Source organism: Lepeophtheirus salmonis, chromosome 5 (assembly GCF_016086655.4).
Source record: "Lepeophtheirus salmonis chromosome 5, UVic_Lsal_1.4, whole genome shotgun sequence".
NCBI classification, from domain to species: Eukaryota; Metazoa; Arthropoda; class Copepoda; order Siphonostomatoida; family Caligidae; genus Lepeophtheirus; species Lepeophtheirus salmonis.
Window position 1 is genome coordinate 39399504 of NC_052135.2, and position 25475 is coordinate 39424978.

Sequence of the window (25475 nt, forward strand, 5' to 3'; positions counted from 1 at the left end):
ATTTTGTAATCTCCAATGCGATCAATTATACATTCAGGTAGGGTGGGGTCAAATGGGTGTAGTTTAATTTTCGATTCATAACTCTTCAGTTTCAAATATTATAATTTTTTTCTAAATACTTAAATCTTGCCCATACTATTAGACTGCACAAGTTTCATCAAATTTATATAATTGGTAGTATGTTTTTGGGGGAAATTACACAAACTTAAGTTAATGAAACTAAAAAAATAATTATGTAAAAAGTTCATTCAATACATTTCATTATAAAGTTTCAGGAGTGATAAAGATTTTTTTCCCAATCTAAATTAGTTTAACCAAAAATCATAACTTTTTCTAGCGTGGGATCAAACGGGGCTAATCTAATTAAAATAAAATTAATATATTATGAGCGGCTATGTCAGTAAAAAGTGAAAACACTCAATATATATCAGTGATATATGTGATGTATTTCAAAAATTGTTTGAAGTCCTTTACTCTTTCTAATCTCATTCCTCCGCTTACTACATACACATCCTTTCTCCCTCCCTGTATTTACTTGTTTCTTCGGATTAAAATATTGATTTTTTCCTCGATATAGAATAAAACACAGAGATTCATCATATTATATAATTGACAATAATTGTTTTTTTTAATGGCTTATATTATTATAGACTATGTTCACTTTCTAATCTGTTTATATCCTTTATGAAGATTGGTAATAAATGTATATTATATGTACATACATGATATTTTACACTCCACTAGAAGAGATCTTATTGATGATGCATGTTCTCAGTATTAAATTTATTATCTGATATATAATGATTCAATTTAAAAAAAAATTACTAGTATCAATTAATTGAAGTTTCTCTCTCGAGATTTCTTGGGGTTTACACCTACGATAATTTCCTGTGAAATACTGCATTAATTATGTATGCATATTGAGTTTACTTTTAGCCCATGGTCGGGTATTGGACAATTATACAACCTCATCTCTACCAAAACTTAGCTCTTTCATCACTTTATTAATAAAGTTTTTTTTTTGGAAGTTGGATCGGGTTACGGAATTTAAAAGAACCGGGATCCCGTTCTATGACAATTTCTAGGGAAATGAGAAACCCTACTAGCGACAGTGCTTATGTTTGTTTTACAATGTCATCATGTCATTTTGTCTGCCTTTTTTTCAACAAGCACACTCATAAAGTCATATGTCTATGTAGGTAACTGTATATGAGTAAAATAAGTATATAATAGTTAATACTGTACTCTATATGTATTACTTATTAGTCTGATTATTTCAATCTTTATATTATCTTCTTTACGGTCATTTGACAATCACTTTCATTCCTTGTCCGTAAGAGTATTTGAAGAATTTGGCAAATAGATAGAAAGATACCCAGGGGTTTGATTTTATATTAAGTGTTCATTACAGGAATACTTCCTAGTGTTTTTCTGGGAAACAAAAAAACATCTAAAGCTCCTCCTGGATAACTCAATTTTCTATTTAATCTACTGAAAAATAAAATTTGAAAGCCAAGTATTGTATATCAAATTTTGAGTACCCAATTTCTTTTTCTATCAACTTTTTGTGTAGGAAACAGGAAAGAATGTAGTAATGAACGGATAATGGTGTTAGTGGGTAGGTAGCCATAGTTATTTGATTGAAGCTACAATAGAGTCAATGACAATGATAGTAAATTGTAGCTAAGGATATCCAAGTACTTTGTGTTAGTGACTGAGTTGTAGAAAGGGTGAAGCTGAAGAAAGAAAAAGAAGAAATTGTAGCTGAAGCTAATAAGGGAAATAAGTACATAAAGCTGAAGTGAGAGAGATGTGAGCAGCAGTCGCAGAGTACGTGGTGAAACAAAGAAAGGCTAAGTTGACAGATAATAAGTACGTGAAGTACCAGTACGTAAAGTGAGACGGACGGAAGGAATGGATGAGGAAGATGAGGAGGAGGACTATAGCTACGATGCCCCAGACGGAGGCTGGGGATGGGTTGTGGTTCTTGGATCCTTTATGGTGAATTGTATAGCAGATGGAGTGACATTTTCCTTTGGTATTCTATTCATTGAGCTCCAAGAAGAGTTTCAACTGAGTAAAGCCTTGACAGCTTGGGTTGTCTCTATATTTCATGCCGTTCCTCTCCTTAGTGGGCCATTAGCTTCTACTTTTTGCGACCGATATGGATGTCGTATTGCAACTGTGATAGGATCCCTCCTAGCAACCTTTGGATTTCTACTTTCCTCTCTTGGAACTTCTCTCGCTCACCTCTACATTACTTTTGGCCTCATTGCGGGCTTTGGACTTAGTCTCTGCTATGTGGCTGCCATTGTTATTGTAACCATTTATTTTGATGATAAAAGGAGTTTAGCCACTGGGATCTCAGTATGTGGCTCTGGTGTTGGAACTTTCATCTTTGCTCCTCTTACTCAATTCCTTGTTACAGAATATCGATGGCGAGGAGCTTCCATTCTTCTAGGAGGATGCTGTTTACAAATGGTCGTGTGTGGACTTTTGTTTAAGGACCTTCATTGGTCCACATCACGCTCTCAGAGAGTAACTAATGGTTCTCTTCCAAGAAGACGTACTAAATCCACACAAGAAATGCGTAGTGTTCCTTCTAAAATGAAAACATCCTCTCTTCTAGATTTACCTACATTTTTGTCCTCGGAAGATATCAAATCCTCAGAAGAAGTCATTACTGCTCTCCGAAGTAAAAACTACAAACTACAAATTATTAAATCACCCCAAGATATTGAAGAAATGAATCAACCTATACGGCATCTTTGTAGTCGCACACATCTGAAGCGAAAGATGAGCTCCTTCTTTAGGAAGAATAGTACGCTTACTGGCCTTGTTCCTCCATTACCACAAGAAAAACGAAAATTAGGTTTTATTGAAGCAACTATTGATGTTTGCCCTGTAGATGAAAAACACGTTTATCGTATGAAGATGAGTAAATGTCAAGTTTCTCATACGATTGTTCGATATCGAGTCAGGGCTTCCTCTTGTCCTGATTTGTTAGGGATTCAAAGTAATTCGAATGCGTCTCTTCATGAAATTAAAGATACTCGCAAAGAACCTAAAAATGGCGAAACGATTTATCTCGCTAACGGCACGGGGATTCTTTCTTATTTTCAAAACTGCTCCTTTATGAACTTTCAATTTATATTTTTCTGTCTGTCTAATCTTATATTATATATGTGGTTTGATGTTATGTACATATATTTGATGGATTATGCAGAGAAAGACCTCGGTTTTAGTCCTAAAAGAGCAACTCTTCTTATATCTGTGATTGGAATATTTAATATGTTAGGAGGATTTATCATAGGTTGGTGTGGTGACAAAGATTGGATCAATATGAACTGGCTTTATGCCTCTTGTATGCTGATATGTGGCATTGCCAACGCATTTGTTCCCTTTTTAACTCAATACTGGGCTCTTGCTTTCATGGCTGGTTTATATGGATTTTCCATTGCGGCTAATTACTCACTAACATCGCCGATTTTGGTAGAAATTGTTTCATTAAATCAATTTTCTACTGCTTATGGCTACGTACTTCTTGCTCAAGGAATGTCAAATCTTATTGGTCCTCCTTTGGCTGGCTACCTTTATGATGAGACTAAGGAATGGTTTTACACTTTCGGCCTTTCTGGGTTTTTTATAGCCCTATCTGGAACGTTACTTCTAGTCATACCCTTTATTAATTTTCTGAAAAACTTGAAGTCAAAACATTGTGATAGTCCAGTTGAAAATTTAAGAGACTCTGAAGAAGAGGAACCCCTCAATACTATTGTTACTTTTCATTCCGAAACTCCAGAGAAGAATAATGGAATCGGTGTTTAAATAATATATTATGACAATAGCAATAAAGGATATTGAGTCTTCGTCATCATCGAATACATCCATCTATGTATAGTATGTACTATTAATCAGTGATTCAATATGTCGCAATTTTTTTTTACTTATATAATCATTATGTTAGTATATTATTATGTATTTTCTCATTGATATGTAAATATTCCATAGGGTTAGAACGTTTAGTTAATGTATATTTGCTTGTGTCACTCAAGTTTTCTTAACATTAAATATAAGTTCTAACCCTAGCCAGCTATACAGTCATAGTTATATATTTTTGAGGAGTAATATCTTGACCATCCAAATTGTTTAGGATCATTTTTTTCCCAATGTAGTTCAATTTATATAATAAATACTTATATCTCTATATTTTTCTTCTAAGAATTCTCACGAACGCGCATCCGTTGTACAATGTGCATTATATAATTAATTAATTATTATGTATAATATTCATTCTCGATTGTATTTTTATTGATAATGTTGTCAGTCTCTTTAAAAAAAAATGAATTTGTCTACTATTTCATGTTAAAGCTTTTATTAATTTAGAAAAGTGCGACTTTGCTCAATCAATATAGACTTATATATTAAGATTATAATCATTTTGCTATGACTTTGATTTGTTGTAAGGATATAATATAATAATAATATTATTATGCAAACATGTACGTATGTCTATTTATCTACTGTCTTTTTGAGAAAGAGTATACTTTGTTTCAACTTGTGAAATAGGAGTAGTCTCAAACATTATGCTATATCATCAACTTACATAAACATTCTTTTTGAATTTTAAGTCTTTATTTCTTATCAAGAGAATTAAAGAATCCATAGCCTAATGGTATGTCTGTTTTTCAATTTTCTATAATTAAATTAAAAATGGTCAATTTGAAAAAATCAAATTTATAATTTGCAAAGTAATGAAGGTCCAAATGTAAAATGATGATGTCCTACTTATTTGATTGGTTAAGGATATCATCCAGTTAGGATTAAAGAAGTACTTAAAAAACTAGGATCCTTAAAAGAAATTCGCCATTTTATTGTGACAGGGATTGAGTGAGAAGAAGGAGGTGGTGATCTAAAGCAAAGGTAAGTCCTTAAGACTCTTCTTCTTTGTTGATATAGAATCTCAGTATCTGAATGGGTGTTTTGTGTTTCTCTCTCCCGAAATCATAGAACTCGTTCTACAGGTTTTTTGTTGTATACTTGAATATTATAAATTAAAACTAAGATGAAGTTGTCGGCGTTTGAGTGAATTGGAGAGAGAGTTTCTTATGTTGTTGCTTCCTACTTGCTCTCCCTCGTCTCTCTCATGTCTCCCCCATCTCCACATTTGAAATTACAATTAGTTCTTTGTTCCTTAGTGGGTCGAGAGAATGAAGCTGGAATATTCGAGGGGAGTAATGAGGAAAGGATCTGCTCAAGCAGCCATGAGTTGGATGTCGAACGAAGGTGAAGGGCTCTTTGAGGAGGAAAGCTGTTCCTGGGACTGTTCGCATGTATTAGCAGAGTCTCCTTTTCCACTGCTTTGCTTAGCGCAGGCTTTAGGTAGAGTTGTTTGTTGTCCGTCTCATTGACTTTTGCCGTCATTTGATGTGTTGATTTTATAGAGAGGAATGCGGCGTTTTTCCAGTCCTTGTGCGAGTTGGATAATCGAAGATTAGATGTAGATGGACTGATTGAATGGATTTATGAGTGTGCACTCCGTATGGGAGATGAATGGACTTTTCAAGGACCTGTGGTCATGATGGGAGACGTGTTTTTTAACCGTAGCATTGAAGCCTTGGCTGCCGGGCACCCTGTTATCTTTTTAACACACAAAAAGGATTCTCTTGCTGCCTTTTTTAAAAAGTTGACGAATGAAGCAAAATTTAAAAAGGGCTCGTTTGAAATCCCTCTCTGGGAGGGAGGCTCTTTATCCACTCTCCCAGACTATTTAAAGGGAGTACCCATTTTGTATGAATGGGACTCTTTTTACTCTCCGAGTGACGAGGTGAAATGGCTCGTCAGCTCAAGTGGATCCTTTTTGCCATCCATTCGAAAGGGTATGATTTCTCTCTAGTACCATTCAAGAGTCTCCACATTCTTGCTTTTATATATTTATAGGTGGGAGTCCTGCTATAATTCTGGACTCTGCTGATTTGGATTCAGTAATTGAGTCTATTATTACTTCCATTAAGAGCTACAACGGGTATTCGGTTTTTAGAATTCCACGCTTGTTTATCCAAGAGTCTATTTTCCACATATTTCTTGAAAAAATGAATGGAAGAATGAAAAAATTTGTAATTGGAAGTCATAATAGCGAACTTGGAGTAGATTGCATTATCACCAAAGAAACTATACGAAATCTTTCTGAATTACTCAAAACTGAAGGTGTTGAAGCGTATTCATCCAAAGATATTGCTCCACTCATTCTCACTTCATTTCCAACTAACATTGATCCTAATGTTGGTCTTATCTTCATGGCAACTCCATTTAGAACGTCTAAAGAGTTATTGTCTCTTTTTATGAGTTATTATGGAGAAGAAGCCTTCGTCTTCTCTGAAAACTTTTCACAGAGCATGGAAATCGTTCATAAACTTGACTTTGAGACTGTCCACATTAATAACGTAGACGAGTCCTTTATATATCGTATGAAAGGTAGAATTCCTAAACAGCTTCAGAGGAATGATCATTTTAATAAACAAGATATTGATAATCATTTTCAACAAGTCATTCCATATTCTGTCGATAAGTCATACATTTGTGCACTTAAGGCTAGTGGTGCTTGGTTCAAGACTAAAAGAGTCCGCTATATTTACAATGCCCTTAATTTCTGTAATATGTATTCTAACGAGCTCGCTAAATGGGTTATGCCTGACAATTTAGACTGCGGATCAGGCAGAGGAGATAAACATATTTTGGATATAAAGGATCCAGCTGGAGTTGTAGGCTTCATTTTAGAAGATGGAGAATGTTTGTCTAAGTGGATGCCACTTATTGTTTGTGCTTTGTCCTGTGGAAATGTCATCTTGTTGACTCTTAGATCTAAAAATGAGACTCTGTCCTATTTCTCTGAGAAATTGGGCGAAGGAGTTCTCAGTATAATTATAAATGAAGATGTAGAGTCAGTTGCGTCGGGTTTCATTCAAAGGAGGGATTTGGGACTTATTGTTTATACTGGTGTGTCTAAAAAAGTTTCTCTTTATTTACGTTATAAAGCAAATTGTGGAGTTTGGAATCCAAGGAATAACGACTTCTCTAGGAGTGAAGCTCATCAATGGTTCAATAAGACTAAGAAAATCAACATGTCTTTCGAAACTATTTATGCTAATTAGTTTTTGTTCCGTATAGTCCATTAATAAAGATTAAATAATTATGATTATATACTGGTTTTATTTATTCCAAACTAATGTAGTTTCTCATTTTTAAAGAAGTCTATCTAGAATTTGATTGAGCTATAATATCTTTCTAATCTATGTACTTATGCATCATTCGTAGTATATATTTATGAATAATAATGAATCATTTATAGGTAAATATTGAATAAAGTTTATCTTCAGAAAAAGATGAAAACAAGTCGAAAGCAATACGAAACTCGTAGTCGAAAATATTCGGCTGAAAGCACCTCACCTTATTCTAGTGCCTCCGTATCTCCCGCTGATAGTCCTACCGACTTTGAAATCAAGCATCCGTTAGAACATGAATGGACTCTTTGGTATTATAATCATGATCCACAAAATGCATGGGAAGACAATCTCAAAGAGGTTAAATTTTTATTTTATTTTGAAAAATTAGTTCCTGAGTAAATAATTATGAGACAAACAACAATACTGATGTAGGTATATAATTTTATACCTACGTCTACTTATGAAAGATTACTTAACTACTTAAAATAGGCTAAGTATTACATTATAGAAGTTATACGACTACTCTATTTACTTTTTTTTACCTAAAACTTTATTTTATTTTACTATAGGTAATTTCATTCAATACTGTGGAAGATTTTTGGGCCATATATAATCATATCGAGTTAGCCTCCGAGATAAGTGATAAATGTGACTATTGTCTCTTTAAAAAGGGAGTAAAACCCATGTGGGAAGACGCTTCTAATTGTAATGGAGGACGCTGGGTTTATAGTACTCCTGTAAATAGAAGAAAATCATTTGACGGAGGTTAGTAGATACTGATAGTCGTTTAATTTGATTTTACGTTCAGTTGGTTTGTTAATCAATATCTTGTACTCAGGACTAGATGTGAATTGGCTAGAAGTGATGATGTCTTTAATAGGTGAAGCTTTTGAAGGGTCTGGTGATTTGATTAATGGTGCTGTTGTTAGTCTTCGTAATAAATCAGATAAAATATCAATTTGGTTGGGTACAGCGTATGACGAGGATGACGGCATCCGAAGAATTGGAGCGATTCTCAAGAAAAGACTTGGGCTTAGAAGAGACGAACAACTTTCATTTGAAGTTCATCGTGATAATCAAAAACGCATTAACTCCACCGCTATTCGTCCTAAGTATCAAGTGTAGTCATAGTCTATTTATTTTAATTTTATTTAATACCTAGAAACATAACTGCATATAATTTCTTTTCCCAACAACGTTATTTATCATAAATTAATGTGTGCAGATTTATTGTTCAAACATTATTTATATATCATATAAAGAACAAAAAATAAAATTGTTGAGTTATCTATGTTGAAGCATAAATATATATAATGGCTGTTATGAAAAATTTCAATGCATTTGTCTTTTTCCCTGCTCTTATGTGTTTCTCATCACTTTTTGTATTTTTAACTTAAAAAAGTATGTATTACATCGATATATTTCCCATTATTGAGTTAGGGCACGTAGAGAGGGAGAAATAATATTATAGCAATCTTTTAAAACAGTATTACTTCGTTATCACTTATCACTTATAATTATATAGCTAATCGAACACGCATACATTATTAGCTAGACACTTTATTACTATGTATTATTTCAATAACACCATCAAGCTGTTGATACGTACGTATACATTTGGACTTTTATCTACATAAACAAGCTATGCATAGTTTTTCTTTTAACCGTACGCGTTGGAAAATAATGTCTGTTCATATAATCTGATAGTAAGACAGTATAGACATCATACATACACCTTGTTTATTTCGTTCTCCTTAAGGGGACGCAAATAATGATCATAGCGTAATATTAATATCTATAACCATCAAGATCATCCATATCCTAGTCTATATAGTGTAATACGGAATAGCCAGATAAATTTATACACAATACAAAAACAATGTCTGGAGGAAATAGTTCAAATAGTGGAGCAGGGAACAAATATTATCAGCAGTCACTCTCTAGAGCGAGTTCGACAGGATCTCTACACGCTGGAGTTGACAATGCTACGGATGACGAAGACTCTGACTCCAAGTCCAATTTGTCATATCGAGAAAGAAGAAGAGAGGCACATACTCAGGCTGAACAGAAGAGAAGAGACGCAATTAAAAAAGGATACGACTTTTTGCAGGACCTAGTACCTACATGTCCAACTGCACAGGAATCTGTTGGTGGTGGAACAGGTTCAAGTAGTGGGGGAGGGTGAGTTGTATCATATTTTCAACTTTAATTCATTTCTGCTTCTATCAAATTATAGATTATAATATTATTAATAATTATCTTACGTCTTTTGTATTATTATATTTTAAGATCAATATTTGTATTATTTTTTAAGATATAAAGTTAGCAAAGCAATTGTACTGCAAAAGTCCATTGAATACATTCAACATGTTCAAGGCCAAAAAAAAGTACAAGAAGATGAATTGGCATCACTGAGAAAGGAAGTGGTAGCTCTGCAAATCATGAGGAAAAATTATGAAGCTTTAGCAAAGGCTCATAAATCCCAGCCTTCATCCTCATCCCTGTTTCTCAAGGACACAGCCCTTCTTCCTGGGGAAGTAAAATTTCAAGTCTTTCAGCTTCTAATGGACTCCTTGTTTCAATCATTTAACGACAGTGTCAATATGAAAAACTTTTCAGAGTTATCTGGTTGTGTGTTTTCATGGCTCGAGGAACAATGTAAGCCTCAGTTACTTCAAGAACTTATGCAGCAATTATTGTGTAGAGTGCATGAAGAACATCAAATCAAAAAGGACGAAAAAAAACTTTACGATAATTAGTTAATTCAAACTATGGTGATTTTCTTTATTCTTTCATGGTGATGTACCACTGACAGAAACACATTAATTGATATCATTAATGCCATGGAAATAATTTTAAGTGAAAAAACAAACATTTCATTATTAAAACTATATTATATAAATTATCATTATTACAAATTTCGTCTAGTTGTGATAAATTAAGTGATATTAATTATGGTATACATATATTATGTACATACGTTGTTTGATTTTATGAATATTAATGATATTAGTTATTTTTACGAATTTGCTTTTTTTTAATATACATATAACTTAAGATACGTAGCTGACAAACAAGGACACCGAATTAACAATATTATGGAAGGAAAAAAACATATTCTATATCAGTTTCATAAGTATTGTGAAACAATGACTTATTCCATGAAGATTATATCCATATAAAACTGGAATAATACTTAACATATTATGTGAAACGAGCTTTAATCGGAAAGGTTAGAAATCTATTGAGTTTCCATTGTATTTGGTGTCCTTCCTCTGTTGATGGTACTTTCTAACTGTCCCCATTGTGTTTCCTGAGTTGTGTTTGATCCAAAAAACTTGAATCGATGTGTAAACTCCTTCTTAAATTTTTCCTTTAAAAAGTGTTAAACAGGTTATTGTTACAATTACTAAAATATCAATAAAACTTACATGGCAAAGTAAGTAAATAAAAGGATTGTAGCATGAATTGCTCATTGCAAGCCAGTGTGCACAGAACCAAAGAATATTGATGAATTTGTAGTTATTAATTTTTGGATAGACAGTATTCGCAACGGAGTAAACTTGTAGAGGAAGCCATGCTAATCCAAAGAGAATAACAACCGTGATTAGGACCTTAATTGTTCTCTTCTTATTCTTTAATACAGAAGCATCCCTACGTCTCTGTGCGGCTCCGGGGATTTTACTTCCCCAAAGTTTTACAGCAATAGCAATGTAAGCATAGCTGATTAGCAAGAGCGGGACAAAGTATTGTATAAAGAATAGGGAAAACATGTACCTATAAATTTTTAAAAGTATTTTTTTGAAATTAATTTTAGAATGAAAATTTAATTTACCATTTTAGAAATAAGATTGAGACTTTAGAAGGGTAACACTGGGGTATATCTTCATCTACCATGATAACTTCGAAAGCTATGGCTTGTGGAAGCGCTATTATGATGGAGGAACACCAAATGGCTCCAATTTTGATTTGCATCACACGTTTGCTAGGATGATTTGTAAGAGGGAAAAGTATGGCCTTGTAACGATCCCTTGCTATGGCAACCAGAGTGAATATAGATATGTTGACGCTAACATTTTGGAAGAAAGGGCACACCGGACACATAAATGTTGGCAGATTCCATCTTTGGAGGAGTGCAGCTTGAAATTGAAAAGGAATGGAAAAAATCCCAATGACAATATCTGCGAGAGCTAAATTGCAAATGTAGCAATTGATAATACTCTTCATCCGGGAACTCGTTCGCACGATAAATATGACGAGAGCATTTCCTAGGATTGCAATAAGAGATATTCCTCCATAAAAGAGAGACAAAAGTATAACAATTCCAGTTGGAACAGCATAAATCTGTTCAGCACCTTCACTAATTGTTGTATTATTCATGACTGGACAATAAATAATTAAGGAGTCGTTTACACTTGTATGTTTCGAGTATAATAGACATGATACTCACTTAAACAATATAAAAGTATATGCAAGATAAAATAACATCCATTTGAGTCATTGGGAAAATAGATGAAATAGGGGTTGGGTTGACGATGGATTTTAGGATAATTATTATTCCAAGTCTTGTTCAAATTTTTGGTCAATCTCGCACAAGAAAAAAAGTAGTTTTATCCAGGACTAAACCGTTAATCTATTGCGCCATGAAAGAAAAATATTTCAACTTTAAGAAATAGTATCTTTTAGATTGTTGGAAACATCATTGCTAAATTACATATTTCTTTTTTGGTTTTAGTTGCAATAATTATAGTGACATTTTTTGTAAAATTTGAAATGGAACATTAAGTTATTTTGGTTAAAACGCAACCTCAACAATAAAAATCATGTTATTTATGTTCGGCTATGTCAGGCAGGATTCTTGTGGATGTCATATGGCGACATTTTGGAATTAGTTAATTTCACCTTAGGAAAACATGATTTCCGTCATTTGATTGTCCTATGACAAAAACATCATTTTTTGGCTTTATTTTTTAAATGTCAATTCAATCCACTTTCATATATTTTTGAGTCTAATCCTTGACAGAAGTTTTTAGTTCTACATATTGTTTGATATAGACATTTTAGAGATGAAAATCAACGTCAAAGTGGACCAAGCTATTTCTTGATTAGATTATACATATTATAAGTACATAGCAAAAACACGCGCTTAGTCCTTCCCAGCTGCCGAAGAGATATTCCGCTCAAACAAGTGTTGCGTTATTATAACTGTAAGATAATATTCATAATAATGATAATACCTTAATCCTTTTTTGTAAATTATAATCAATGATTTCAATCCTTTTCATTGGCATGATTCTTGTTTAATGTAGGAAAGTGATGTGTGACGTTTAATTAATACAAATGATAGAAAGTCATTCAAATATTTATCAAGTTGGCAATAAACTGTAAATGTCCAATTAACTTAGCCATACTATAGATATATTTCTAGAATATTTAAAAGTGATAGGTAAAGATTTATAAGATTTAAGATATATGAACCACTTTTTATGGGAAATTTTAAATTACTTAAAATAGAGGTTAGCAAACTATAAATGTATTAAAATGTTTAATTTGCATCTAAAAACAATTTATTTTCCATATTCTTATATAGAAATTAATGTTTTCCCTATTTTTTCAATACAAAATATTAGGCTTCCCGGTGGAAAACTTTATGTTACAGCACCGTTTGTGGGGAAAAAAATTGTCACCACAAAATTTTGTAGTCAAATTTGTAATATTTTGTGCGAAAGACAGAGGTTGTTGTTAAAATTAGGTAATATTTATAAATATATTTTGTCTAATGTCGTAATTCCACCCCCCAATATTATTATGTCAAAAATTACCAAAAAGTAACCCCACACACCACTTATGCAAAAATATAATCACAACTTTGGTCACCACAACGTTTCTGGTGATGGCAGGAGCAAAGTTCGACAACTCATCGGAGACGCAAGTGACACAGAGAGTTTAAGGAAGTACATGAATCATTGTTTAATGATTTTTTTTTAAATTGTGGTCAATGTTCCTTACTTGTTCATTAAATAGTCTTAAAAGCCACAATCTGAAATAATACTCGCAAAGCAAGTAGATCTTTGAATCTTCATCATCATAACTAATATACATTTATAAAACAAAGTCTGTATGTCTATTTGTTTGCTTATCGGTTGAGTCAAATGTTATTAATATTCTTTCATTATTAAGGAAAGAACCTCCAAGTATTGAGTAGCTACGTCTCCATTAACTCACTCAAATGGCTTTAATTGAATATTACTTCACGTTCATGATAAAGAGTGTATTTGAATTGAATTAAAGTAATATGCACTAAAAATCCTTAAAAATGGATACATTCTTTTATTTTTTGATAGATAAAGGACCAAAAAAGTAGGATAGTTAAGGAAAAATATTCTTTCCATTGTAATAGTTATTTTTATCTACAATATGGAAATAAGATGCTATAACGACGTATTTTTAAAATATATTTTAGGGTCATATATATATATATATAATATAATGAAACAAGGCAATTAGCGATAAAGTTTTTATAGACATTAAGGTTAAGCCTTTCTATTTGTTGCTCTCATTTTAATATTCAATAGTCCACTATTTTCCTTAATATTAATGAAAAAGACGTTTTCATTCTTATAAAAATTGGTTGTTTAGGCTCTCGAAATGGACGAGATCAAAATTGTGACGTCACGTGAAAAATATCTATCATTAAATCAAAGTTTGCTGTAACTAATAAATAAATTAGATTAGATAAGATGGATACTAAGAAAAAATACGTAGAATTCTTATTAATTATACTGACATGTAAATACTTGTACTAATCAAAATCTTTAGCCTAATTTTAAATTGAAATTACTTGTATATAGTTGAGAAAAGGAATTCCTACCATATTTTTTGTATTTAGATCTTTGTTTTCCAACTCAAAATAACCAACAATATATTGTCTTTCGAAACCAACTCTATATATTGTTTTCGGGGCTATTGAAAAAAAAAAAAAAAATCTTTGGAGGGGGAGTTAATATTTTTTTCAATAAAACTTCGACTGATAATCCCTTTTTTGGAAAGTAAAATCGGTTTTTTCATAAATAGAATGAAAGGGCCTCTTAAAAAACATTTGATTCGGACTTTTTTTTAGAAAAAAATGTTTTCTTATATTCTTTTAATGACTTGTGCCTATATTTAATTTAATTACATTTTTATCGATTTTTAAAGAGTACTTTTTATAAAAAAATTACTATTTGTTTTCAAATCTTTATTATATTTTATAAATGCCAAAAAGTATGCCATTTTTTTAACCTCTAATACTACATGTGGGTGCCTGTTTTGTTGTCATGAAATCTTGTTGAACTTGTCCATTGCCAAAATCATTGTTTTGCTTATATGTAGACTAACATTATTTGTACACCAATATAAAATATTTCTTATCATTCATAAAATCCAGCAGTTTGATTTGAAACAGATTTGAATTAAAAAGTTGAGTTCAAAACGCAATACTTAAAAATATACAGTTCAAAAAACACAACGCATTCATAAGGATACTTATTTGAAAGAAGATGACATCTAGGTTTTTCCCACGCCATAACCTCGCTAACACAAAAATTACAGAGTATTTCTTGTCAGCTAGTGATTTTCTACTTTTTTCCCTGTAAACACTGTTCTGAACTTTGATTTGTAGAATAAGAATTAGTGCAGAATAATTCCCATAAATTATTATTGATTAATAACTGTTCCAGATAGATAAAAATGGGTAATTATCAACTGATTTTGGACCTTTTTTTTTTTTTAGAAGGAAGGTTGTGCAATACAAGTTAGGTTTCTTTCATAACCCGACTGACCTATTATACATTCCGGGCTATCTAAAAAATTTTCAATTGTGATATAAATTAAGGTATAAAGTTTTCATTATCAAGAGTGAAATAGCTCTTAAAAATAATATTTTAACTCATCCATTGATAGTAGTACATTCAAGGGAGTAATTATATATTAAATTATGGATAAAAAGAAGGGAATTTAATGACGACTAATGTATACCACGTGCTACTCTCCGTCATTCATGAACACAGATACTCGTGGTTACACTTTATACTTAGATATTCTCTCATGAAAAATTACAGAATTTTGAAAAAACAGTTTTACAAAATACAAAACACTCTAAAGATTGGCAACTAAAAATAAACTCTTTTATACGTTAAGATCATAGTTTAAAGAACTCATTATTATCATTGATATAACAAAATTATATATTTTTAAAATTTTTATAACAGGCAACAAAATATTTCTCTTTAGAAAAAGTTTTTTTTGTTCGACAACTGTTTTTAGTATTATTTAACGTGACATTGGAATAATAACCTTTCAAGTCACTTTTAAAATACAAGGGAATAATGATTTTATACTTTGCTCTAAAGATAAGCAAACAAAAAGATAAGGTAATAAAGTTTCGATTTCAACATTTATTCAACTTTTATATATAATTATTTGATATATTATAATCGGCCCTGATTACATTATTATCCCCAAGGTCAATCGAAATACGAGGTTAGACCATGATGTAATTGGACTAGCTAGAATTTTCAATTTGATGTACTGTACCGACTGCTTGGCAAGACAAACAGATTTTGACGTCATAGAGAATAACAACGGTACATTAACACCATTTAATACTAGAAATTAAACATCAGTGAGAAAAACGTTATCGTATAACCTTGTATTTCTATTAAACTTGATTTTTTTCGTCAAATTTTCAGATTGACATCCCATTTTTTCAAAAAACAACAACATAATATACAGGGTAGGGCAGAAAAACGTGGACTCGAGAGATTGATTTTGAAATACATCAATAATTTTATATTTCCAATAATAGGCAAAAAACAATGCCAATAGTGATATAATTCTAGTTGGAAAAGATCGTTGTTTCTTCTGTTGAAATGGAACGCACTCAAAGTCCAGCTGCCACTTGTAAGAGGTGCACTAAACAAGGAAATTTTGCCCGTATTGGAATTCCAATTTACCATAATTTTTTGTACAAGCAGAGGAGACTTTAATTGCTCTGTTGACTTGTGTTCCATCTGTCTAGGGTTGATGTATTTTTTTAATCTAAATTTCCTGTCATTATCACAAAGTATTTCTCTTGGTGGTCCAATTTGACTGAATATTTCTACGATCTTCTGACGCACCTCATCTTCCGTCTCACTGTTAAATGCTCTCCATACTACAAACCCACTAGGACTATAGTCTACTACAGTAAGGAACTTGCCTTACCAACATGGTTGATACATAGCCAATCTAATTCCACTGACAATGAGCCTCCCCCTATACTTTTTTGATGTCAGGTCGATAGAATTACATTTGTCGCATTCTCTTACTGTCTTCTCAGCTAACTTTTTGGTATTTCGCCAGTGATTGTTTCGCAAAATGAAGCGTGGTCTCTATCTCACGATGGTGATTTGCATGACCTCTCTTCACCAATTCCTCCAACTCCTTCTCACCACTGCCACACCTCACCATCCATGTCTTGGGACTCGCGTCATTGTGTATCCTAAGTTTCTCTCAGACCTGACAAACTCCGCGTCTCAAACTGTTCTATACTCAATCAGGAGTTCTCCAAGTAGTGAAACTCTTATTTTGACAAGCATTTCTGATATTCTAGACCATCTGAGTTTCTTTACTCCCCATTTTAATGTGGTAAGCCATGAGTATACAGTAGCAGAGTGGGTCCTAATTGATATTTTTTTATGCCCCTACTTCATTATCATATTAACCCCTCTGACAACTGCACTTAACTCTACCAGGTTTATATGAGCACCGTCTTCTTTCTTTCGGATCCAGCCCCATTCTCAATTCTTTCTCCATCCTTTACGATTACCACAACAAGTACAATTGAACTAACATCCCACCAAACCTCATACCAGTGCCCCTCGCCCTCCATGTGTCATGTACCGGTTCTAACTTTATAATTATATCAACAATATTACGAAGCATTCGGACAGTATTGGCTCTGGGACAGTCACTCCATTATTATTCATCACATGTTCTTTAAAAAAACCCCTCACAGTTAATCTAAGCCAACCTGCCACAGGGAAGTGCCCCACTAGCTTCCCGTAGAACAGGAGCATGTACCTTCTTGTTATATCCTCGCTCACCTCTGTATTCACAATCCACAATATTGATCCTTATTTGTGGAGCACAATTCAACCCGAATTCAAGAATATACATTTTATACCATTCTCCCTTATAATTCACCTTCCTTACTTATGAGCACTCCTTGTCAACCTTTGTTTACATATAGGCATATCACAAATCCAGAAGAGGGATATTATCTAAGAACAGCCTCCACTCCTGTAGTTTTCACCCCACATACTTCTACGTCTACACCACTGCATTCCACGTAGTCGTTCAACTCCTTGATGTGCAAAATAGGTATCACCTTCCCTTTTCTTTTTTGAGGGACGGCATTGAGGGGAATCAACCACCATCTTTCCAAGTACTTACTTCTAGCCAACCGTTTTAGATCCATTTATTGATCTCTTGGTCGAATTTTGCAAGGTCGCTCTCACTCATAGCATCTACTCCTTGTGTTGTATACGCGATCTGACATCTTCACCATTGCTGATAAAATACGTGATGAATTAGGTCTGATAAATTCGAGACTCCCATCAGACTAATGAGGGTATTGATTCCAGCCAAACAAACCTCAGTATAATCCACCGCTTTCCATTTCTTATCCTTGAGGTTCTCATAAGTCGTAGGCGGACTCATAGAGAATGCCTTCCTTAACACCTATATGATCTTCCCCTCTCGTTTCTTCTCCTCCTCTGTCAAATGGCTGTACACGCGTTGAAAGCCCTTTTATTCAGGAACAGAGGTATTACTCTCTCCATTACATCTAGTTCTAGCAATCCCTTAGCTGTTTCAACCTGCCGAGTCCATACCGCTCGTACTGTCCAATTTAAGCACGATGTATACTATCTTTATGTTGTTCATGGCCATGATAGCTTGACTACCCTTCCTTGCTTTAACCATAAATAAAAATAAAAAACACGTGTTATTTCCTCACGTCCCTTATTTACACTGAATTTCTATTTTGTGCTTGGTCTTACATGGAAAAAAAGGTTAATCTTTTTAAAACAATTCTTATGATACCCCCGTTCTCCCCCCTGACACCAGTCCTGCAAAAGACGATACCATTTTTCTGACTATAATATGACATGACCTTTTTAAAAAAAATATACTACAATTTTTTTTGACTCATTAAATAAATAACCCCCATTTTCGGAATAAAATAATCCTTAGGGTGTGTTACCCCCACTATTGGCAATGGTCTTAAATATAATATTATTAAGGGTTGGATCGGTCCGTTATATCGAATTTAAAATCGGTACCGTCACACATCTTGCCAAGTACCGTCTCTGTTAATTGTAAAGCCAGGGCTTTAGAATAGGAGAGGCTGGGCATTCTATAGCTAAAACCTCAGCTGATTCAGTACACATATCTATAAACCCCTAGTTTAAATGAATAGAAGTCATTTTTTATTAGTAAGAATAAATTTTTTTTGTGTGAAAATGCCTGCTTGTGCTTTTTTTGGATGCCGGAATAACCATTTTCTAGGCGCCGATATAGCGTGTTTTTTTTAATTTTCCAAAAGATTTACAACAAAATAAGGCTTACTTACTTGTTCTGAGGTGGAAGAACTACGAATTAAAATGTTTTATGTTCAAAAATTTTAAACAAGAATATATTTTTCTTTCAATAAATCGAAAACGCAGGCATTTAAGACCTCGTGCAATCCCCTGCAAATTTTTCTATTCTAAAGAAGCAGCGAAACAAAAAAACAACAACACTTAATTCCATGAAGATACATGATAAATTGCTTGATCCACCTACAATTTTTATCAAGTCGGAGAAGTTGGAGATATTTCATTTGAAAATGCCAGAGAACTGGGACATTGTATACTCCTTCGACCCTCCTATGCCAATTCAACAAGTACTGTATTGACATCATATGATCTTTCTAAAATGTATGAATTGTTTCTATAAATTTAATTTGTATATATGTATTACTAACACTGAATTTTATTTTTAATAGTTGAACTAGTTTTCAAAATGACGGCTACTCAAACTATTGAATTCAAGCCTGAAGTACGAGAGCGTTCCACAGAAACTGACGAATTCCAACCTAATTCAGGGGAGTATGTCACATCGACTATTCATTCTTTAGGTAGAATTGTTTCTTTGTTCATAGTTATATATACAGGGTTGCCGAGAAAATCCGGACAAAATTGAAAAGTGTCTTTCTAAAATTGTAGACTAGACAGAGATGTAAGCAATAAAACAACAATTATTTTTTGACATTTATGTATTATTTTATTCAATGTTATTGCCCTCAGCGGCAATTACTTTCTCGATCCTGTTCCTGCATGCATTCTCCACATTTGATGCTGAGATCCTAGCCCAATATTTCTTCATAGTTGCCTTCAGGCTGTCCACGCTGTTGCGGTGCTTTGATCAGACATCCCTCTCCAACTTTCCCTAGAAGAAGTAATCTAACGGACTGCAATCGGGAGAGTCGGAGGGCCAGGTCTTGGGAGGCCAGAAATGGAAAAAAGTTAGATCTGATGTACTCTTGTACTAACATTACAGCTAAGAATTGCTTGTGGTACCACAGGATACGAGATGCTCCTTCGACAAGGATTTTCACTACCAAGTCTAAGGACATTGAGAAGACGGTTGGAAGATTTAGACTTCAATCCTGGTACTTTAAAGGACGTAATTACTTTTGAAGGTAGTTTTAAATTTAATTTATAATATATTTAATTTTCAGTCTTTTTATTTTTTAAGGTGAAAGCTTAAATTTTCCCTTCTAATGAACGCTATCGTTCTTTATTACCATTACCACTTCTAGAAGACGCTCTTTTGTGCTCAGTATGTGTTAATGTCAAAATATAAAGAGACCATGGATTTCCTTTATTCCTTCCAAGATCTTTTTGAGAACTTACACATTACTGGCTATAATGGATGGAAGAGATAAAAATATATAATTTTAAGGTGCCTCAAATGTCTTAGTGGCAAATAATACGAGCAAAAACCTAAAAATGGGACAAATAGTTTCTTCATTTGTAAATCCCCCGTTTATTTGTATATTATTTTCTAAAAATATATTTAATTTTGTAAAAATTAAGTATTTTATTGAGTTTTATTTTATTCATTTATATAAGCTGAGGGGTTTACGTTATTAGTTCATATTTTTCTATTTAGATGGCGCCAATAATGACCAGACTCTCCTTTTCTAAGGTGCTGCATCATCGACAACAATACATTAAAAGCTTTGGAACATATATTTATTTCATATTTGTTGATATACATATAATTATATGCTTAAGAAGAAGCTAACATATGTATCTGTTTTTTTATAGTTAGATACTATTTTCAAAACCTTTTTTTTCTGTTCGATTAACAGATGGTCTCACTCTAAATGAATAACATATATAAAAGTTAAAAATTCGAAAGGGCTATAATAATAAATAATAGGTTAATTAATAAAGTATAAACAGCCATTTTCTTGTTGCCTAAGGCTGTTCTAGTAACATTAGATTAGGACCAGTCCTAGGACTGACCAGGGTTAATAGACATACATGTATTTCTATTAATCTGGGGACTGACAAATTTATTAGGAGCAGACTGAATTCAACTGCACACTTTCTAGTTTTTTATACCAATATAACTTGAACTCACTCAACTTTGGTAGTGGAAATAAGTGTCCACTATCGATTTTTAATTCTATTTAGTCTTCCATTTTATCCATCCTCCTCATCTATTCCGTGTTTAGGGACATAAAGAATCCATATATCCAATAATAAAGAGAAAAAAACATTCGTCTCCTGGAGCAGGAACTATTTCAAGAACTCCAAAAATGTTCTCAATGCTCTTTTGATTCAAGTAATTTGTAAAGTTGGAGATATATAGAGACTTTGAACTATCAGACGCCGATAAATTTAAGTATGAGGTGGTCAGAGGAAAGTTCGAGCAATATTTTAGTCCAAAAAAGGATGTGATGTTTGAGTCCTATATGTTCCGGTCCGTAGGAAAAGGAGAAGCAGAAAGTTGGAAGGATTTCTATTCGCGGATTAGGCGAATGTCTGCCAATTGTGAATTTGCGTCTGATCGGGAGAGAAACTCGAGAGACAAATTGGTGTTCTATATACCGGACTCACAAGTACATTTAAAAAAGACACTGCTGTCTAAGGCAGAACTGACCTTAGATCTATGCCTAAAGGAAATGAGACTTTATGAGAAAACAAAAAAACAATTAAGATCAATGAGGTTCGTGTCCGAGGAGAAAAAAAATGACTAAAACAAAATTTACGGAGATAAAAGAGAACTTTGTAGATGCTAAGGAGCTAAGGAACAGAACATACAAACAAAATACCCAGCTCAACAATACAAGGCAAAGTGTCGAAAGTGTGAAAAGGTGGGACACTACGCAAGGATGTGCTGGAGAAACTAGGATAAAAACAGGAGAGTAGAGGAGTTGGTGGATGAAACACTAGATATTCAAGAGATAAACACTTCTCCGCAGTGTTTTTCTAGATACCATTGAGGAGGAAGAGTGTGGCACAGCATGGTACATTACCATGTTGGCCAATAGGATACCTGTCAAAGTAAAGGTAGATACAAGAGCTAATGTTACGGTGTTTCCGAATGCATATATAAAGACACTGAAACTAAAAGCAATGAAAAAGGTGGGACCAGAAAGAGGTCCAAATGTGGAATGTAATAGAAATGGAAGGTGGATCGTGGATTGAGTGTGAATAATGAGAAAGAAAACTAAAGGGAAAAGTAATTTTTGGAAATGTAAAGAGACCACTCCTGGGATATAACAAAATTATGGGTTTAAAATTAATTAAAAAAACTATTGATAATTTGGAATTTTCCGAGTATTCCGGGGGAATATAAAATAGAACTTAGGAAAGAAGCAATCCCATGGGCCGAATTGGTAGCCCGGGAAGTTCCAATACCTGTGCATGATTTAGTAAAAGAGCAAATAAAGAAATTAGAAAACTATGTTATCATTGAGAAAGTTATTGACCCAACGGATTAGTGTTCACCTATTATAGTTGTAAAGAAGGCTGTGGGAATACGTTTATGTGTAGATTATCAAAAACTGAATTAATATATTCGGATTCCTTGGTATCCAATAGGTTCGTATCACGGCATAATAGCTCGAATAAAAGGCGGTTATTTTTCAAAGTTGGATGCAGTGATGGGATTCCATCATATTCGTTTAGAGGAAGAGAGTAGTCTCCTTCCTCACTACATTTATCACCCCCATTGGGAGGTATAAATTCAATCGTCTCCTGTTCGGAATTTCGAGTGAACCAGAGGTTTTCCAGGGGAAACTGTGCCACTTATTAGATCCTGTTCAAGGCGTGCATGATACCAGGCTAAAGAAAGTACAAGATATTCCAAAGAGAAATAGAGTCCAGCTGAATGAGGATATGTGTATCCGAGGAGTTACTGGAGTAAAACATTTGGGCTACGTGATATCAGTAAATGGATCAAGGTTGATTCTGGAAGAATAAGAGCAATTCAAGATGCAAGAGCACCGACAAAAATGGGAAAGTTGAGATCATATTTGGGAATGGTAAATCAAATTGTGAAGTTTGTTCCTAATATAACCGAATTGCCGACACCACTAATCGCTTTATTTAAAAAAAAAAAAAAATGTTCATTATATATAGGACAAGCCGCATGAAGAATGTTTCAAGAACAATTCAAGGTGAACTTTCGAAAATGGACCCGTTGGGAAGATATGACAGAAAGAAACAACATCTTGTGAATACAGATGCGTCTGCACATGGATTAGGTACAGTGCTGTACCAGAAGAAAGGAGAAGGATGGATCCCCATTTTGTATGCAAGTCGTACTCCGACAGAAGCTGAGAAGAGGTATGCTCTTATAGAAAAGGAAGCTCTAGAAGTGGTTGGGGCTTGCGAATATTTTGCTAAATCTATTTGGGGGAAGAAATTTCAAATCGAGACGGATCATAAGCCATTTGAGTGTCTGTTGGGAAGTAGACCATTACCTGATTTGCCTCTAAGAATGTAGAGATTTAAGCTACGTATGCAGACGTACGATTATGGTATTAGGTACAACCCGGGAGAAACGCAATATATAGCGGATTTTTTGGGTAGAAGAGGGAAGGATGCCTCAAAGGATAGTAATCCGTTGTCAGGCAAAAGGATTGGAGCTGATATTAATTATATTACTATATGAATAATCGATGGTATACCAGCATCTGACAAGCGTTTAGTTGAAATAACAAGGTTACCTAAGGAAGATCCGGTGCTGCGGAAAGATTTAGAATATGTAGAGGAAGGGTGGCCTGAAAATATTAACCAAATTCCAGAGGAAATTAGACCGTTTTATCAATATCGTGATAACATTTTTCGTTGGGGTAATTCAGTTGTTTACGGAGAGAGAATAGTAATACCTTTGAAATTACGGTGGGATATACTACATCGGTTGCATGAAAGACATTTGAATTTGAGTATAAGTAAAACAAAGTTAAGGGCGAAGGAGTCCGTATTCTGGCCGGGATTGAATCGACAAATAAAAGAAACGATCTATTCATGGGGAAAGTGCACGGAGTTTGAAAGCAAGAGGAAGTTACCTTTGATACGTAGTGAGTGGCCATCAGGACCATGGAAACTTGTTGCATGTGATTTATTTATGTTTCAAAGAAAATACTATCTTATATTAGTGGACTTTTACAGTAGATACATCGAAATGGAAGAGCTTAAGAGTCAAAGGTCCACATCAATAGTAGGAGTACTGAAGTCAGTATTTGCTAGACATAGTATTCCTGAGACGTTGGTTTCAGACCATGGGCCTTATTTTACGAGTCGGGAGTTTTCGGATTTTGAAAAGGAGTGGGGGTTTAATCAGACTTTTTCATTTCCAAAACAGCCACACCAGAATGGTTTAGCTGAAAGAGGCGTGGAAACCGTAAATAACTTTTTGAAAAAAAATCGACCTGTAGAAGACGCGTTACTGGTTTACAGGTCGGCTCCATTGCAAAATGGAAAATCCCCTGCTCAGCCCCTCTTTAATAGGGAGGTCAGAACAAAGGTGCCAAGGATTATAAGGAAACGGGATGATGAGGAACTGAGAAAAATTGAGGAACAACAACGAAAGGCTAGTGAAAATTATTATAATGAAGATCATCGAGTGGTTCTAAAAATAAACTTGGAGAGAGGGGACATCGTAAAGGTACCAGACCTAAACAAAGAGGCATACATCGAAAAGAGAAATGGGAGAAGGGTGAGTGTAAGAATAGGAAAGCAACCTTACGTCAGAACTCTGGTACAAGTACAAAAGGTGGAGTTTTGAAGGAAGAAAAGATGGATTGTTTGTATTTGTATTTTAAAAAAAAAAAAAAAAAATTATATGTAAAAAAAAGGGGGGATGTTGTATAAATATCTATTTTACCCCTAGCGTAGTACTTTACTATTTGAGTACCGAAGATATAAATGTATAGATGAGGAGTGAAGGATAGAACAGGGACAAGGGAAGGGAAGGAGTCCCAAAATAAAGAACTATGAGAAAATATTACACTTTATATTCTCGCTACCCTGTAGGGTGACGGAGGCGTTACTATAGACCTTCGTTAAATATTTCAGGAGCAAGGGTGGGAGGCCTAACCTTGCGCTGGCCTTCAACAGTGACTCATGTGAGACTGAGTCAAAGGCCTTTGCAAAGTCTATAAAGGCCACTGCCACTCTCCTTTTCTTGTTTGACTTTGTGGCTAATTGTAGTAAGGTTCTGAGAATGAGGGAGTTCTCTGAACATCCATTTACCTCACAAAAACCCCTCTGACACTCACTGATCGACACTTGCTTCAAACGATTGGCAATCACTTTATGAAATGTGTGGATCATGAGGTAAAACAATTATTGGTCGATAGTCCCCCATCTCTATGGTGTCCTCCTTCTCGGGAATGATGGAGGTATTGCCACAAAGAAGCTAGAGGGTGGATATTCCAAGCTAGGAGTATTTTATTATAAGACTTTGTGATCACTGGGATATCGAGGGATCTAAATATACTCCCATCCATACCGAGAGGGTTCTTCCCTGTACCTGCAGATGGGAGGCAGTTCTTGATTTCATCTTCAGTGACCGGCCCTTGCTGCTCATATATAATAGCGTTGATTACTTCGGGCTGCCTGTTGTCAGCTTTTGATGTCACGGAAAAAATCTCCCTCCAAAAACACC

At 34.0% G+C, this 25475-nt stretch overlaps 4 protein-coding genes across 6 annotated transcripts; 3 read left to right on the forward strand and 1 right to left on the reverse strand.

The window, feature by feature from the left end:
- Positions 1-45: 45 nt before the first annotated feature.
- On the forward strand, positions 46-4499 carry LOC121118106 (monocarboxylate transporter 12-B). Its single transcript, XM_040712652.2, has one exon. The coding sequence runs from the start codon at positions 1915-1917 to the stop codon at positions 3826-3828; it is 1914 nt and encodes a 637-aa protein (XP_040568586.1). The 5' UTR covers positions 46-1914; the 3' UTR covers positions 3829-4499.
- Positions 4500-4578: 79 nt separating this feature from the next.
- LOC121118107 (eukaryotic translation initiation factor 4E) lies at positions 4579-8559 on the forward strand. 3 transcript variants are annotated; one of them, XM_040712653.2, is made up of 5 exons: positions 4579-4675; positions 4753-4923; positions 5199-5382; positions 5445-5879; positions 5941-7198. In XM_040712653.2, exons 3-5 carry the CDS (start codon positions 5211-5213, stop codon positions 7149-7151), a joined length of 1818 nt encoding a protein of 605 aa, XP_040568587.1. In that variant the 5' UTR covers positions 4579-4675; positions 4753-4923; positions 5199-5210; the 3' UTR covers positions 7152-7198. The 3 variants fall into 3 exon arrangements, with proteins under 3 accessions (XP_040568587.1, XP_071744766.1, XP_071744767.1); XM_071888665.1 differs by lacking the exons at positions 4579-4675; positions 5199-5382; positions 5445-5879; positions 5941-7198 and adding exons at positions 7349-7580; positions 7793-7988; positions 8062-8559 and having other exon boundaries at positions 4789-4923; XM_071888666.1 differs by lacking the exons at positions 4579-4675; positions 5199-5382; positions 5445-5879; positions 5941-7198 and adding exons at positions 7377-7580; positions 7793-7988; positions 8062-8559 and having other exon boundaries at positions 4801-4923.
- Positions 8560-8780: 221 nt separating this feature from the next.
- Positions 8781-10245, forward strand: LOC121118110 (max-like protein X). Its single transcript, XM_040712655.2, has 2 exons — positions 8781-9404; positions 9538-10245. The coding sequence occupies exons 1-2, from the start codon at positions 9103-9105 to the stop codon at positions 9980-9982; spliced, it is 747 nt and encodes a 248-aa protein (XP_040568589.1). The 5' UTR covers positions 8781-9102; the 3' UTR covers positions 9983-10245.
- On the reverse strand, positions 9983-12588 carry LOC121118109 (tachykinin-like peptides receptor 99D). Its single transcript, XM_040712654.2, has 5 exons — positions 12461-12588; positions 11674-11856; positions 11059-11605; positions 10655-11000; positions 9983-10596 (listed from the first exon to the last, which is right to left on the reverse strand). The coding sequence occupies exons 3-5, from the start codon at positions 11601-11603 to the stop codon at positions 10465-10467; spliced, it is 1023 nt and encodes a 340-aa protein (XP_040568588.1). The 5' UTR covers positions 11604-11605; positions 11674-11856; positions 12461-12588; the 3' UTR covers positions 9983-10464.
- Between the last annotated feature and the right edge of the window lie 12887 nt (positions 12589-25475).